This window comes from Amblyomma maculatum, chromosome 6 (genome assembly GCF_055883805.1).
Source record: "Amblyomma maculatum isolate TAMU_Amacu chromosome 6, ASM5588380v1, whole genome shotgun sequence".
In the NCBI taxonomy this organism is placed as follows: Eukaryota; Metazoa; Arthropoda; class Arachnida; order Ixodida; family Ixodidae; genus Amblyomma; species Amblyomma maculatum.
In genome coordinates this window covers 57029515-57047588 of record NC_139349.1, presented here as the reverse complement: position 1 = coordinate 57047588, position 18074 = coordinate 57029515, and the positions used below count along the sequence as shown (strand labels likewise).

The 18074-nt window shown below is 41.4% G+C and overlaps 1 protein-coding gene across 1 annotated transcript in view; it reads right to left on the bottom strand.

Moving 5' to 3' along the window:
- The window catches only part of LOC146185817 (ATP-binding cassette sub-family G member 1-like), a 47539-nt gene extending 29690 nt beyond the window's left edge, over positions 1-17849 (bottom strand). Inside the window, exons 1-8 of the mRNA XM_084605585.1 lie at positions 17701-17849; positions 12877-12994; positions 11927-12113; positions 10849-10994; positions 7938-8061; positions 5053-5167; positions 2876-3024; positions 1485-1586 (exon numbers count right to left, since the gene is read on the bottom strand). Of these exons, the coding sequence (XP_084461711.1) occupies positions 1485-1586; positions 2876-3024; positions 5053-5167; positions 7938-8061; positions 10849-10994; positions 11927-12113; positions 12877-12994; positions 17701-17803 (1044 nt within the window). The 5' untranslated portion in view covers positions 17804-17849. The remainder of the gene's footprint in view (positions 1-1484; positions 1587-2875; positions 3025-5052; positions 5168-7937; positions 8062-10848; positions 10995-11926; positions 12114-12876; positions 12995-17700) is intronic.
- Between the last annotated feature and the right edge of the window lie 225 nt (positions 17850-18074).

Genomic DNA, 18074 nt, shown 5'->3' with positions numbered 1-18074 from the left:
ATATTTGGTGCTGTTACCTAGAAAAGCAATTTCATTCTTGGATCCATGAAATTACCTTTTTGGGTGACAGCACCAAGCAATGTTTTTCTTCAAGGTTTTACGCAGGAGTATTCTTATCTTGACACGGCAGTTGCATAATTTAACTGACTGTTCGCTGCTTGATAGCTAGTGCTATTTTTTGTCTTCATTGTTTTCGTTTTGTGTGTGTGTGTGCGTGTGTGTGTGTGTGTGTGTGTGTGTGTGTGTGTGTGTGTGTGTGTGTGTGTGTGTGTGTGTGTGTGTGTGTGTGTGTGTGTGTGTGTGTGTGTGTGTGTGTGTGTGTGTGTGTGTGTGTGTGTGTGTGTGTGTGTGTGTGTGTGTGTGTGTGTGTGTGTGTGTGTGTGTGTGTGTGTGTGTGTGTGTGTGTGTGTGTGTGTGTGTGTGTGTGTGTGTGTGTGTGTGTGTGTGTGTGTGTGTGCGTGCGTGCGTGCGTGCGTGCGTGCGTGCGTGCGTGCGTGCGTGCGTGTGTGTGTGTGTGTGTGTGTGTGTGTGTGTGTGTGTGTGTGTGTGTGTGTGTGTGTGTGTGTGTGTGTGTGTGTGTGTGTGTGTGTGTGTGTGTGTGTGTGTGTGTGTGCGCGCGCGTGTGTGCGTGCGTGCGATATTCTAACTCTGACTTTTCTTCGCTACTCTGATTGTGCTTTTGACATGACAATGTTTTCTTTTTTTTTTCTACGTGCCATCTGGTTGCTTTCTCCTTCTGGAGGTACGCCCTCGCGCTGGTTGCTTTTATCTCATTTCAAGTGATAAATCTAATGTCTTGTTTTGCTGGTCGGGATGTCATGGTTGTAAGTGATAACAGGACTCGTGATGGCTTTCTTTGTATAAAATGTGGGCTGCATTAAAACGAAAATTCGGTTTGTAGTTCAGCGCTTTTACTGCCGTCTATACTCCTTCTCATGTGTGCTACTTTTTGCGCTGCTACATTCCACGGTGAATTACCGACTAGCTCGCACGAAGTTATCATCCTGCTGTCAACCACTCTGGTACTGAAAACAACTATTTGCGGGTTTTACAAATTCCGTTATCATCATTAACACTTCAACTCTCCCTTGTCCTCTGCAACCGTAAATGCAGAGAGTTACATTGTAATAACGTGTTGGTTGCGATGTTTTGACTTAATGTGGCTTAATGTGAAGTTATCTGCAACTATGTGTCCATCGAGGCTAAATTAAACTGCACACAACATTCAGGCCTCGCCTCAATTACCTACCGGGTAATGACTAAAAACATTAAACATCTTAAACATGTTAGACCACACATACACTTTAACATGCAAGACAAAAAAGATGCAGCGCAGATTAATTTGTTGTTTCCTTTCCTGCCTAGCTCTGGTTACGGCTATTGTGATTGCCGTCACTTCATCTTATGTCATAGAGAGACACTACAAGGGACAGGAGCTTGGCCATTATGGTTTGCTGCGCTTCTTCGCAACCCCTCAGACCCACCTTATTCCGGACGACGCAATAAAAGCACCTTTTCGCTAGTATCTTGAACTGTTGATAGGACTTTGCTTCAATCTTGTACTGCCGTGCCTCCCGATCCTTGTCCTAGCCAGGAAAATATCACAGATAACTCGACCTGACACCAGCATCTCACAATGTGAAGTGGTGGCACTGAAATAGTTGATGGGAACGTAAGTGCCTCCCAACAAAATTAAACCTGTGATTTGCCCATGATGTTCGCGGGCATTTACTGTACTAAAACAAGTTTCTTCGATAACTATAAAGCTTTCAGGACGAAGAATACAATTCAGTATTCTAGCTGTTAGGGCCGTTAATGGGCGCTTTTTGGGAAGGTTTTGGGAGCAACAAAAGAACCACTGCACTCTGATTTCTCCTTGAAAATCAAGCAGATAACCATGAAACCGAAAAAGCGCCAACTCAACAGTAACCGAAAGCCACAGTACCTGCTCAAGTTATATTTATATATGTAGCATTCAATTAATTCTGACATATAGTGATCCGCTAATGTAAAGAAAAGAAAACTGGTTCTGTTATAGACATTTCCATGTACCGCATGTACGTTTAAAGAAAAAAACATTCACCAAACCATTGCGAAAGATCATCAACCATAATACATATCCACCAAACAATTGCGAAAGATCCTCAACCATAATAGAAGAAATAACTCTGTCTAGCTACACTCTGATGTAGCCTAATGCCCTTATGCTACCATTTCTAGAACTTATTGTGTTTTCAGGAATTTCACGAAACACTTTGCACTAATATTGCTTTTTCCCGTTGTGATCGTATCTGCCTCGAATAGTAAGTAGCTAGACATCACGGCCAGCATAGACGGTACAGCATTTTCCGAAAAACTAGATGGCTTTCGGTTCGTGCCTCAGAAATGCTCAATTTTTTTTTTTTTTTTCAAACGAGGATTTCGTGAAAGTTCTTCGTAATTGCACGAAGAAGTTACATATTACTCAGAGCAGAAAAACTGCAGTACGCAAAATCAAACATGTGAGCATTTTCTGCTCTTAAGATTTCCTGAAGTATGTTTTAATGCGTGCTTTTTTTATTCTAGAATTTTTCATCCTTACTTATCAACGTAAAAGTTCCTAATCTTGTTCTAGTTTTGACCTTGGAAAACTTGGTGCTTTTCATATTTTTTTTTTCATGTGTTCTCGGCAGTGTGTTTCTTATACTGCGCGTCCTCTTAGTAAACTTAGGCTACAAGATTAGCCCTTTCTTGCTATGACAGGTTGTTAAAGTGTTCCTATTGGCGAAGGGGGATGTACAGTCATTGTCCACGCTATATCTGGTACTTTGAAAAAAAATAAAACTGGGGTATGTCAACCAGGCAAGAAACAGAGGAAGTACAATGAACATCTCACCTTTTGAGGCATTAGTCTTCCCCCATATGCTGTAAACCCTGAGGAGTTGTTATGCTCACTTTGGTTCTTCATGCAAGAATCCTGAGGAGTGGCGAGGGCCGACAACTTGAGGACAACATCCCCATGTTGTCCAGATGCTATTTCTGTAACTGAAAAAATCCTGCTTTAATGGACAGCACTGAAAAACATTTTATGACATGGCTTCTACCATATGTGATAGCGTTATTTCAGAGCTCCGCTGAAGAGCAAAACCACTTTTCATAAAGAAATGCCCAAGGGTAAATCAACATGCGTAGACTGGAGTTCGGATAAACCTTCTATTTAGGTGAAAAACTCTAAACACGAAACCAACAGAGGCACAAAATTGTGTGAAAGAAATTATCAAATAAAGAAATCGTCAGAAAAATATCCATTGTCTTAACCATGTTTTTCAAGTACCTGATAATTAAGTTCCTGAGAACACTGTGAACTTCTTATGTGCCATTGTTGAATTTCCTGTAGTGAAATTTATTGTAGGATTTTCTTATTTTTGTCTTAGTTTTTTTTAATTTTGCTAGTCTTATTATTCTTCCTATTCTTTATTCTGCGTAATTCCGTTTCCTCAACGGTTGGGTCCCGCAACTTCTTTCTTCTCACTGGTTACCTCTCAGTGGGTTAAACGGCGATAGTTACCGAAGGTGTCTCTGAACGCAACCTAAAGGTAGCACACACTCACTGAAGGCAGGAAATGATTACGGTGAAGGTAATTGATTAGTGTTACCATTGTCATGCCATCACCTCGTGGATCTGTTTAAGGCTGGTTTTGCGGCTATTAAGAAATAAAAACACTACATATTGTAACCTAAATGGAAACAACCCCCAGGAATGATCTTGGTAGCTTATCGTAATGTTGCGTTAAAAAAAATTAACGAAAAATAAAAACTTGCTGTTGCAGGATTCGAACATATGTTTTAATCGCTTATTGCTGAGGTAAGTAGTGTCAATCCATTGCGCACTGAAGCAATTTTTTTTTCAGCATGGTATTTATTACATGCTTTTAAATTCAGCATACAGTTATATACATTATTTACAGAGTAATCAGCCTGTAGGCGAAAAGTCCAATTGGAACATACACCACAACACAATACCACACAACTAGAATACGACTTAGCACAACTTCACTAAAACGGTGGCAAGGAAAGACAACACATCAACAATTGCAGCCAGTCCGGTTGATAGTCACTATCTTCGTGTCTCTAAGCTGGTGTACCATCTGGCCGAAATGAGTAGCGGGGGAGACTACAGGTTCAGCATTCCGATCCAACATACGCGTTTTCCACAGGCTGTGCAGTCAAGGCGGAAAATCATGTCAAAGGGTTCGTGGTCATGTTCGTTGGTTATCAAGTGACGCACACTGTGGTAATTCAAAATAAAGACTTTCTTTAATGTGCTTTGCAGAACGTCCCAAATTATATTGCATCTTTGCAGGCAATAAAACAGTGTTCGATGGTTTCAGGTGTGTCAGATAACCGGCAATTAACAGAAGAAACGAAAATATTTTTTTTTTCTGAAGCCACACTTTAACAGGCAAAACCTCGGCATGAAGTTTAAAGAAAAACGTTTTAGTAGAAGGCGAGATAGGCATTTTGCGCACCCATTTTACCACATCATGCCCCGTATAATTAGAATATGCGCCACTGAAGCAACGAATACGGCACGCTATTAAACCTGCTATTTTGTTTTACAATATTTCCGCTATCTGTCGCCAGGTGACGCTGCTCAGAGGACCCTACCGTTGAGGGAACGGAATCACGCATTTATTCTTCTTCTTGTTCTTTTTCTTATTCTTGATTTCTTCTTTTTAAATGACGCTCCTAGTTCAAGCAGTGAATGTAACTCATATCATTTAACAGTACTTGCCAACATATAAATGGATATTTCATAAACATATTATTAAGCTTCAATTCCTGATTATTTACATCATCAAAAATTACCGCACTTAAAACAATACTGGTCATACACAAGGAAATAAATTTCAACTCACAAAAGTTCTTCTTTTGCCAAGTACCTCCGTTCATACATTCTGTTAGTACACCTACGCATGTACGCCTAAATGGAGGAAACATTAGACCTAACTATAACACTGAATGCTCGTTTAATTATTCTCATCATGCCGCTTATTGCGAATAAGCACTCACTGTAATCTGACGGGCTGGTGTAAAGGGGGCAATGAAGGTTCTGAGATTCCAGAAAAGGTAGCAGCTTCTTCACCAAGCCATGATAAATACACTTTCCTTCAGAGAGCATGTACAGCTGCAAAATAAAAATGTAATCGTAATAAACACAATAGGAATAATTTGGCCAGCAAAAAAACCATAAACACGATGTAAAAAAAAAAACGCCATCCACGCAAGTTTTGTAACTTCTAATTAAAACATGCCCTAAGGCTCTCATATTCCCAAATGCTTGGCTCGTAAGTTAGCATATCGGCGGAAGTATACACCAAGCTACACGCATTTCACAAGCAAAGTCACAGAATATGCATTTGGGTTAAATGAGAGCTATAACGAATGCGATGCATTCAATGTCAGTTTTTATCCGTACGTTTTTCACTAAAACATGGCAGCTACATCGTATTCGTCCACTGATTTCCCACAGCCGGTATGAAGGCTGTGAAAGTCAGAAGTTGCTAGAGCAACTCTCTCGATAATGTACGTCTGTCTGCCTTCACAAACATGCATACTAAGCTCAAGTATAATTTAGCTCAGGTCAGATATTCTAAATGCTTAACTATACACTTCACAAGGCTTTTTTGACAAATGTTGCGAGTGAGTGAGTGAGTGAGTGAGTGAGTGAGTGAGTGAGTGAGTGAGTGAGTGAGTGAGTGAGTGAGTGAGTGAGTGAGTGAGTGAGTGAGTGAGTGAGTGAGTGAGTGAGTGAGTGAGTGAGTGAGTGAGTGAGTGAGTGAGTGAGTGAGTGAGTGAGTGAGTGAGTGAGTGAGTGAGTGAGTGAGTGAGTGAGTGAGTGAGTGAGTGAGTGAGTGAGTGAGTGAGTGAGTGAGTGAAAATTGTGAATAAAGTTTGTGAAAAGCTAGAAATTCCCAAGCAGTCAGTGCGATTCATGGTTCCGATTTTACAAGCGATTAGTGCTGACGAACGCGAAAGCATTAGCACTTTCAGCAGTTATATTTTTCGTTACGGTTTCTTGAATTATTTCTTTGCATGTTTACAATACTTTTACTTCAATTCTAATTCGTCAAATTACATTGTTGCCCACAATTACAATTCTAATTAAAGTTTGTATTACAGTTTCAATTTCATTTCTTACTTTACCTTCAAGTCATGCCCTCTCCCCATTCACATAGTCTTTCATTTCCAATCCTAACTTCAGCTTTTATTCCAGTTCTAATTTAAATTTCAAGTTTACTTATAGTCCGATTCCAAGTCATTCCCTTGCTCATTACAATCGGTGCTCTCTCCCATCACACTTCCGAGCCTCCCTCACTGCATGAGCCTTCCTTCATTCAGGCACACCATAGACACACGTCAGAAATGTAATGGGCATGATGCATGCGCATCGCCTACCATGACACCAATGCTTGGAGATAATATGTTGTCTTTATTTACTTTCTGCGTACATACCTCCCATTGCTAAATGAAGTTGGCTAGTAAATGCACCAAAACAAACGTTTGCAGTAGCCAGAAAATAACCAGGTAGCGAAACCAAAATTTTCTTAGCAATACTTGGTCGTAAATTGGACAATTTGGCACAGAGTCTCCGCCAACGGCAAACCTGCGAGTCCCCCATGACACTCGTCTTCTTGAGCATAGCGTCGTTATCCACGCGCGTCATACTCAAAAAAATGAAATTCAGATATATATCTACCTTACTGTTTCAAACTTTGTCCGCCTTTTTCGTGTTTATAATTTGACCAGGAGTCCCCACAACCCTAATGTGAAGACACATTTTGCAAGAAATAATTTTTTTTTTTTTCACTGAATAATGAGCCACCAAACTATATTTTTCAATAACCCGGTTCAATTCAAATTCAAAATAGCAAAGCTGTAAAAGCAAACTGTGTTACCTGGTCGTACCTACCAAATTTTGCTTTGCGCACTGTGTTGTGTCGTTACTTAAGTGCATCGTTTTACCACACAGTTTAATTCACTGTGCTGTGCCGTGCCATATTATTGTATATTCCTCATTGTTTTCTCCACACTAAAACAATAGCCTCAATCTATGAGTGCAGTACGTATATATTATCAGTAAATAAATAGCCATATTACCTGTAATAATAAGCACTCTTTTATTAGTACAAGTAGTTCAGTTATGTCAAAAAAGCACTTGCATTGCGGAAAAGTTTACTCCTCCCCGCCTTCGCATCTTTAGTAAACGAGTTAGTTCTCAGTCTCAGAGGCTGTACTTCTTTATAAGCCTAAACAACTGATTTTCACATCACAGGAGCAAAATCTTAACACTGCCGATATCACTTGAGGTTCTTGTATTATGAAGTAATTCTTTCGAAAAGCACGGTCTCAGGTCTCTCAAGTTTCGTATCACGTATTGCATGACGGCACCGCTTCCTTCTATTTCCACCGTCTCCGCCCCAGATGTCCTTTTTCTCCTTCCTTAGTGCAGCAAAAGAAGTCAGATTCGTCTAAATCTTGCTGTTCTCTCCGGCATTGAATTTTGTTTTCCTCACTGATACAGTGCAGAGCGGATTAGCTGAAAAATGAGTCGTGACGCAATAATAATAAAAAAAGATTCATAGGTGCAATCAAATGGGCAAATTACTGAGTACCACTAGAACTAAATAGTCGTGCAATTTAGCCAAAAAAAAAAAACTGTTCTGGGGATTGAACTACAAGAGTCCTCGCGGACCGCTCATATCTATTCCTACTGTAAAAAAAAAAACACAAGGTTCAAAAAGGTCGCAACATTTTCTCTGCGTGGACACAGAAAGCCCCAACAAAGCAACTACCCGAAAGAATTCCTACATGCACCACGCCCGCCACTGCACCACAAGTGATGCCCGAACCATCTCCGCTGTGAAATGCTTTCTTCCCGCACTGGGCTAACTTACCCTATCAAAATGCGAGAAAAGCGCTGAGCTCGGGTTGTGGATTGAGCAGAGCACTGTGTGTCCCGATTCAGCGAGCAACTTCAGCTCCCGGGCGCAGCGCAGCGCCGAGCTGCTGTCGAGGCCACTGCGAACCAATTTCATTGAAGGATTAATCGCTAGCAAACGAGTGATCTGTGAGCAATTCAGTTTAGCTACTGATGGTCCTCGGCCACCGCCTAAAGGTAAGTGTTTCACACAAAGTATTGAAAGAAACGTGAAAAACGAGCGGAAAAGACGCGTTCACAGAAGAAGTAGTAGTTCTCTCGTGAACTCGTCTTTTCCGCTTCTTTTTCACGTACCATGCACCAACTGGCCCAACAAGCCTCAATATTGAAAGCAAGCGCGTCAAGGAAAGCCTTAGAATAGTTATGTTATGACTTCGTGCTAACCAAACTATTGTGGCAAGCCCGGCAGATACGATGTCAAAGCCCACAGAAATCATAAGCTAGCTGTGTAATAAAGTTATATTCTCAATAGGATTTTCTGAGATCACTGCACAATTTGCACTAAAGAAATTCGTAAGCCCGAGCGTTGCTGTGTTGTTCCCGAGATGTGTCAGTAAGATTCCGTGAGTAACCAATACTGGGCCTTTCATTTCCTGTAAACCACTTAATTGGCTGTAATTAATTACCTAACAAACCCACATCAACAATTTTGTCATTTGCACATCTTTGCTTGACGCTCTAACCGATGGTACCATTCCTTATCCGATATACAACCTCCTTTACAGCTCCTTGTAAAGCACCGAAAAGGTCACGCCCATGCGAGGTCCACCTATATAGCCATACAATGCTTACGTAGAACAGATGCGAGTACTAAACGTTTGTCCGCATGCAGACTTTCTTGTGAAAGCCTATATTGAAAGGCTGTTTAAATTCACACTATTTGGCCCTTTTGGGGTCAAATAGTATTTTTTGAAGGTGCTCAAGAAGAAGAAAACTGAAATTGATAATTAGCTTCTCTTTTTTATGCATATTCTACTATGCGTGCTCTACATTACGCATTTCGGTCATTTTCGTTTTTGCCTAAAATTTCAGGAAGATAATTTACGGCACAAAACAAAGACACGACGGAACAAGCATGTTCTGGTGTTTTTCACTGAGTGCATGAGCATGCTGGCAATATTCTCCGCTCGCTCATATATGCTCCAGACAATAGCCTCCTTATAGTGTCTACGCTAATTAGTAGCAAGTTGCCTTCTTTGATATACCCCTCAGTGCACGACGTCTGGTAAGCATGTGGCTGAAATGAAGGTGGAAGGGGCTTCTTCGTAAAACTAGTGCGCATTTTGTTTTTCAACATTTCAAATAATCCGTTGTCTTGTTTCACTGCGCGGTGCTGGTCTATAATTGGAGAAGTAAGAGTTGTCGAGTGCGCAGAATCAGGAAATGTGGAGTGTATTAATATCAGCGCTTGTAGGTGCATTAAAAGAATAATCAACACCACGGTGTCGTCATAGAGTTCACTGTAACAACTCATCAGGAATCAGAGCAGATACAGAATACAATATCCACTCACGTAGCGCTGTGGTTGCCTTCCCCTATTACTCGTATTCTACGCTCTACCTCCTGGGGTGCTTGGCTTCACTCGATCTCGGACGATGGTCAGTACGCCTTAGCTAAGAAAGCTCGCTTTTTCACTATGGTGTTCTTAAACGTGTTTCAATCATCAAATGCTTTCAGGCCCGTTTGTCGGTGCGCCGCGAGTAACCTTGGAGTCGGAAAGGAAATAAAGCTTGGAGGCGAACATGAACAAGCTTTGGCGAAACTTTCAGTCACCCACTTGTGAGTCAATACTGCGCTTCCACCGAAGGAGCGCGTACGTCAGAAAGAACGTCTCTGGAATATGCTGCGCCACCGTTATGCTCACGTTCTTAGGCGCACGCGCAGCAATCGTTGCACAATGTCCGCAGCAACATGTGCCAAAGAAGTGTACATGTCGCCAGCACGCGCTACGCATCCTATGGAAGGTCTTCGAGTTCGGTGCACCAAAAGGAAAGATCGAAAATCGAAAAGGAAGATCGAATTCAACAAATATAGTATAAGCTGCTGACGGCTCCTCAAGACTTGGCAGCAGCTACCAACATCTATGAGACGCCCGGAGCGCTGTACGCCTTTCCTTTAATGCATTTCATGTCTACGTCTACTCGCAACGACAAGACCAGCTGCTAATCTATCGCAGCACTCTGGGCCTTTTTCGCTGCGTGAAAATGTTCTGGTATAATTTTAGGGAACCAGAAGTTTTAGAACATGCAGAATTAGCAAGATGCAAAACCTGAAGCAACAGGAGTAAACGAAAACGAAGATTCAAAGGTCTGCAGAAAGGAAACATTCACGAATGAGAACTTTGTTTTCTCTCATTACCCCAGTTTAGTGAATGCATTCGATATAATTCCACTCACCGCCGACACAAGTGCTCTTCTACCAGCCGAAAAAGCAACATTCTTCTCGGTAACAGGAAAACTATTATATGCCATACGATTTAATTGCCCTCTGACCATTTGCAGCTAACAAACAGAAAATGGATTAAGCTTCGAGGTTGAAGCGAGAAATGTGGGATTAATAGGGAGATACGATACACATTCGAGTTTATGAAAGAAAAAAACTGCCCAATGGTGTTTTATGCCAACCTTTAGTTTTAGTAGAGCTTAGTTATACCGAAATGTAATTTTTTGTCGGGTGGTAATATTTATTACCAAAGTCGATGACTAAAAGTTTCTTTGCCGTATTCACGACGGTTGCAACTACAAGATCATCACATCATGCGTTTTGCGAATGATCCAGAAACACACATATGTGCTCCCATTTCGCAACTCTGATTCAATTACTGACCACGCAATGTCGACCCAAGGTAATAAAGTTGACAAGAAAACCTTGTTGGCTCATCCAGAAGTGCGACAGGTGGGTTGCTAATCAGCTCCTGCGAAATAGCCAACCTCTTTTTCTCTCCGCCGGAAAGGAATCTCGTCAACGTGTCTGCACATTCGCAGAGGCCCCAACGGCTCATTGTATCATCTACCTGCAAAAATAAAAAATAAAAGAGACATAAATTCCGCTTGAAGGCAATAACGTACGTGATAGCGACTTAAAAACCGTGGGTTTTTCCCCTCGTTTCAGAACGTGGCCTTTGACAGTGCTGTCAATATATCAGAGGTAGCACAACTATTCTTACTTTCTTTTATAACTGTATCACTTTTCAAAAATTTCTTTGGTAGCAATAATACACATAAAGTGATAACAGGGTATAAGTTAAGGGTTTTAGAGGTCATTTACTGCCATTTAGGCAATATTTGCTGCACTTAGCCGCATTGCAAGTGTAGCGTTTCTCGTGTTTCAGTTGAATAACTCAAGGCGATACCTTGACTTCAGCCAATTGCAGGGCATTGCGCCAATGAAGAACCTGAATTTTATATTACTCTCTGACAGCATAACTGAGGTATTGCTTGCATCTTTGGTACAGAGGTTCAGCAAATGAGAAGTAAACGAAAGTTTCTAACTTGCTTCAGCGCCGGCATTTTAAACCCGTGATGGATTTCATCCAGCACCGCAAGTGCATGCAAAAATATCAAATGACCCCAATTTCAGACGGCAGCTCCAGAATTGCGTGTGGAATTTTGAACTGGTGAGACAAAATTTTAGGTTTCTTACTTATATTTAGAGTAGGTTGCACATGCCAATAATCATATAAAGTAAATAGAGCGACTTCTGCTCTCCTGGGCATGGCTATTTTATGGATGAGTATCTCGATTCTATCCAGGTCATTGATTTTCGTCGAATTAACAGGCCTTGTTCGGAGAAGAACAAGATAATCATTATAGCTTTTTATGTGCTACTTTTTAAGTAATCAGTGTGAGTGGCACTGGCTGATGGCACATTTTAATTTCTGTAAAATCCGTTCTGTTCGTGTAACTGACGATACAAATCCCTAAAAAACTGTCAGGCAACACTTACAAGCTGGGAGATCTCTCTAGAGTCCAGTGCTGGCAGGCGCAATTCTGCACTGATTGTCAGTGCTTCGCGCACTGTAAGCTCTTGCAGCAGGCAGTCACCCTGCATGACGTAACAGCTCTGCATGTTGAACAGCTTGGTGTCCAAGGTATAGCCGTTGACGTGTACTTCCCCTCTGTAGCCCTTGTCACTGTACAGGTTAGTGAGGAAACCGAGTACAATTAAATTTATTTCCACTACAAAGTCAGAACTAAACTATACTATGCAGCTTCAGCCCAACGACCAATTCCAAAACTGTCAAAACTTCGCCCTCACCAAAATTGTTTCTCTTCAACTCCTCTCAAATAAGCCCTTCGACCGCATCGACATTTTTAGTTAATCAAAACATGCATCTACATTCTCGTCCAAACTCAATATTTTCATAGGTTTTATGAAACTTTTGTTTCGAGGTACCTGCGTGCAGTTCTTTGTTACTGAAGTCTGAAGCAATGTACAAATGATTTTGTGCTATGACTTATATCGAATTACGTCGCCTCCTGATGTCTTCAATTTCATTGGTTTTATATTCATCATTTATATTTCGTACTTGAGATCAAATTACTTACATCAGCTATATAAATGCCTCAACATAAATCGTCAACCAACACATTTTTCCACAGAAAGTAAGTTTGCAGTTATTTGGCGATTAGCATTAAAACCCAGATGGGTATTTTGTAAACTTATTTCCTGGTTCATTCTATCCTTCTCTACCATTTGTAACAGCGATTGGCGACGTCATGAGGGACAGCTAAAAAAGAAACGTCTGCCGGCAACGCCGACATGAATATGAGTAGACCATAGGGAGGAAATAAAAACATTAACCAAAAAATGTTACAACATATAAAATGTAGCCCTTGGATGCATCGAGAACCGCGGCCTCCACTACTCAAAAAAGAATTAGGCAAGCCACTCACTAGTAGCCTGACAGTATATTCAGCAGCGTCGTTTTTCCAGCTCCAGATGGTCCCATGATTGCTGTCAAAGTTCCTGGCAGCGCCCTTCCGTACAAGCTGTCCAGGAGTGCTTTCTTTCCTGCTAATAACATGAAATAATTGTGAAGCCTGCTAGAGTCAACACCTTTATTGTGGCCTTGTTAGGCTTAAAACTTCACCTAAACATTGTATAAACTATCTGTAAACAAATATCAGCATCCGGTTTAGGGATAACTAATCTATTAGGTGGGCAGTGTTTTTGTTTGAAATGCGGTTAACCTGTTCATGGATCCTTACTGCCACTCCTGAGTATCTCTTGGCCTCTTTGATATTGCTTACGGTATTTGTATACTTGAAACAGAATTCTTACGTACTTACATATACCTGCAGTTTGGAGCGAACTTGAACAAAACAAAACAGAAATTTTTGCAATTGTTATGCCTTTCTTCAGTCCTCAGTGAAATTTTTCCCTTCTGCATTTGTAAGGTAATTAGGGTCATCACCTGCCTAATTAACTGTGTGCAGATTGAAGTGAGCAACACTATGTATAGCTCTAGTAAAAAGAAACAAAGAAATATGTAACGAGATCTGCAGCGGGCTCTAGACAACTGATCGAACCCTTGAAACTTCACAGATCTGAAAGTTTGACTCTTAGATTCATCCAAATGTACAATTCAGGGGTGTCGTAATGACTCCACTATACCATTAAGCTGCGAATCCTGATGCATGCGGTATCTATAGGCATACGCCGTACGTACTGCATTAAGTGCACTGCGTACCAATCCGTGGAGTAAACTAATGCAAGGCGGTTCTGAACTCTAATAAAACAGCCAATAACACCTCATTCCTTCCCCATGGGTTCACTATTCTCACAGAATAAAACAGAACGTTTTATTCGCATTCAAGTCTGTTACTGGTAGACAAGCATCGATACAGTAGGCACAGATTCAGGCGGGTGGATGAACTGTGGAAGTTTGCAGGAACAACAAGGCCGCCACTAGCATTGGCTGGGAGATAGGTTGGTCACTTAAGGTCCGTGTTCTTCTTTACGTAAAGTGCAAACTGACTAATTATTTTGTCATCATCATCATCATCAGCTGGACTATACCCACTGCAGGGCGAAGGCCTCTTCCATATAACGCGGTCTTGTGCTAGCTGCATTCACTTGACCCCTTCGAACTTCTTAACCTCATCCGCCCACCTAACTTTCTGCCGCCCCCTGCTAACCTTTCCTTCCATTGGAATCCAGTTTGTTACCCTAAGCGACCATCGGTTATCCTCTCTTCGCACTACATGTCCTGCCCATGCCCATTTCTTTTTCTAATTTCCACTAGAATGTCGGTAACCTGAGTTATTTCTCTGACCCACTCTGCACGCTTCCTATCTCTTTATGTTACCCCTACCATTTTTCGTTCCATATCCCTCTGGGTTGTCCTCAACTTAAGTGGAACTCTTTTGGTTAGCCTCCACGTTTCAGCCCCATAGGTGAGTGCAGGTAAGACGCAACTGTTTTATACACTTCCCTTTTCAACGAATCCGGTAAGCTGCTAGTCATAATCTGCAAGTGCTTGCCAAAAGCGCACCATCGAAATCTCATTCTCCTTGTTATTACCCTTTCATAGTCCGGATCTGCGGTTAATACCTGTCCTAAGTAGACATATTCGCCTACTACCTCCCGTGCTTCGCTACCTAACGTAAACTGTTGTTCCTTCCCGAGGTGTTAATTCATTTTTCAGAGATTTCAGCCGTGTGCGACATTAGTGGTATTCTCCCGTTGGCCCACAACCTGGCGCGCAGCTCTAGCAGCCTCTTACGAAACCTGTGTATGGCTCCAGCAGCTGTGTACTCAGACTAGCTCAGCCTGGCTTTTATACGCCTCCAGCGCTACCCGCAAACAGTAATATCATTCCTCGGCAAACATTGGTGGCAACGTGGCCGCTAAGCCTGATGCGAGGCGCGGTAACTTTCTATACGTAAAATGAAATCTGCGGCTTCTGGTAGCAGCACGTACAGCGAGCGCGGTAACGCACCTGGGGAACAGTCGTGTATTTTTTTAACGAAGCGGCTGTTGAGTCCAGGTACATGTTAGGGGGCTCTTGTTCATCCGAGAGCTCCACGTACTTTTGGGTATGCTTGCGCGGGTGGCAGACAGTTTTGGACTGTACTGAAACATTGTGCGTGGCCACTGCTAACGAGTACGTTGCGCAGTGCCCTATCGATTAAACTTTTCACTTCTTGTTAAGATAATAACAAAAAATATATTACTATCTCTCCCAAGTGCTGCTTAGTCTGGTGTCATCCTTATAAACCTGCTCTAATTCGCGAGCCCGGCTAAAAGAACAATCCTGCGTTAAAAACTTGTAAATTGCATATTGTGTGGTCGAGCTTCCTCAAGCGACACATGTTCAATAGAATAAGCTGTATTAGAGTACTCTGCATTAATTAAGAGCAGATGTCAAATTGAAGATGAATCCTGTATTGATTTGTATACTGTGAGCCTTCTGCGGACCTTCTTTCATTTGTACATGTCATGATCTTCTTTCATTTGTACATACCGTCATCATCATCCCGCGGGGCCGGCTCCGGCGCGCGCCTGGGTTCGTGATCGGATTAAAACGCTAGACAAGGCTTCGCTGTCCTTGCCGTCACGACCTCGCCGTCTCAACGTAGCCTTCTTTTACAATATGTTTAAACCTAAGAAATATGCTATATAAATGGCAGCTGCCCTACGACATCATTTTTATTTATTATTTTTTTACCAGTCGCATTATATCGCCGTGTAAATGAGGAGTGCTAAGTTACACAAAATGTTAAGAAATTCACCTTAACGATTTAGCAATTATATTCCACAACATACTAACTCTTTCTATTGGTATAAGGTGACTCGCAGCAGGCTGTCAGTTGTGTGCCCGCGGAAACTAAAGACGAAACCTTCATTGGTACATACGCTAGTGAACTTCTCCGTAAAAACGCTAAATACATCCATTCAATAGTGATATCAAATAAAAAGTATGAGGAGCTTACACTTCACCTTAAAAGAGTATTACATCAAATATTGGTGGAATTTTTCTTCTTGTTAATGATGAGTAAGACATTTCTGTATATCGTTCCGCGCGCAATTCTCACCTACGACTGCTAAAAAATTTAGGGCTGAATTTTCTTTTCTCCCCTATTTTGGTTTCACAGCAGAGAGATGGCTGTGACGTCACAATCAAGTCATGAAGCGCGGCATGAAAACCGAAAACAGAGATATAATCGCTCATTTTTCTCTAGCAGTGATTCCTGTTTTTAAGTCAGGCTGCCTTTATCATTATAGTGAATTGAAACAACACAGGAAAGATTATATTGCTTTTTCCCCACGTAACCTATCTTTATCATTATAGTCAATTGAAACGACGCAGGAAAGATTATATTTCTTTTTTCCCCACGTAACCTATACTTGACTTTGACGTCACAGCCATCGCTCGGTTGCTGAAACCGAAACCGAAACAGGTGAGAAAATAGACTCTATTATAAATTATTCAACAGTTGTAGGCGAATTGACGTGATGATTCGTGTACAGTAATGTCTTAGGCATCATAACAAAGGATAACAAACCCACAAATTACGTGTCTATGCTCATTTAATAGTAAGACGTGACAGCGCTTGGAACACAGCCTTTGCATTCCGTGAATTTTAAAATTTTGCTGTTTTAATTATGCAAATATAATAAATTATTAATACTGCAACATCAATTCATGTTCCAAACACACGTTCGTAAGTCGTACGTACCACATCGCTTCCACTGCAGTGCCCCTCTAATAAACTGGTAACAACGATCCTTCGTAGCTATACGCGTTGTATGCCCACCTAGCATGCAGGGCCTGAATTTGAACCCAAATTTAGACAAATATATTGCATTTAATTACTTCTATTTTCATAAATACGTGTATTAGAAAACGGTCATCGCCAATTTCGGCTGCATCAGTACCGTCTCCCGTTTGATTGCCTTCATACGAATGTGGAATATTTCAAATTTCCGCCCAGTTGATGGAGTTTTGACGACATGACCCTATCGACCATCAGAATTTTTCACCACCGCCGTCTACTGCGGTGACTGCTTTCCGGTAGAACAGGCTATGTACTGTGTCATGTACTATTGGGCAAATAGCTCAAGGTTAACTACTTGTTCGACACCTCCACTTAATAATAAGGTTGAAACCTTTACCCTGCTTCTAAGAAACATGCCACAAATGCAGAAAGCCGAGAACGAAGAAAAAGCCACGCAGACAGGAATACGTTTGATCAATAAACAAGTGGCGAAATAATAAAGTGTTCGAATATCAAACATTAAATGTTTCCGCATCTTAACGCACACGGCTTCACCTTCGGCCAATGCGTAACAACCGTGGTTAATCAAGCACAAGAAAAAGCAGCAGGGACATGCTCCTACTCCTCGTTTCCAATAGATCTCTCTGAAACGTAACATTTAAACTAATTCCAAGAAAAATTAAACCAAGGCAGTTTTTACATGGCCAGTATTAAATTGGCATCAATGTTTTGCGCTTTCAAAGGCCATGCTATCTACAGCAAGCCTAGTTATGCGAATTAGAAGAGCTTTATATATATCAAGCACATTATGTGAGCATATACTAAAAGAAATTCCTCGAAACCAAATGTTGTCCTTTTACCAGCACAAAACACGGCAGAATCTTCTGATTTGCCGACCTTGAGGTCTTATAACTAAAGTGAAAAGGGCATAAGAAAATGCCCTAAATACCGAGAGATATATGAAACCTGCGACCAGCGATACCAAATTGTACTTACCCTTGTCGCCATGAACATAGAAGGATATATTTTTCCATTCAAGTTCAATGTCTGGGAACCTACGAGGTTGCAACGATCTCCGAACGTCGACACCGTCCTCCATGCTGAAGTTCTTATTTCTGTCATATTTCGATGACTTTTCGTTTCCTCGCATGCTGTAAATTATAACAAAGTTCTGACACATCATAACCAAGTAATACACTTTGAGCGACTAGTTGGTGCATGTTTTCAAAACAAGACAATATGCAAAACAGACATCACAAAAGGAAGAGAGGGACGAGGCATGCGCAACTTGAGATTTTTAATTCTCTTAACAGGCGAGTGACAGTATAGAACAAAAGGCAGGGGCAGAGAGGAATACCTAAACATGCCCA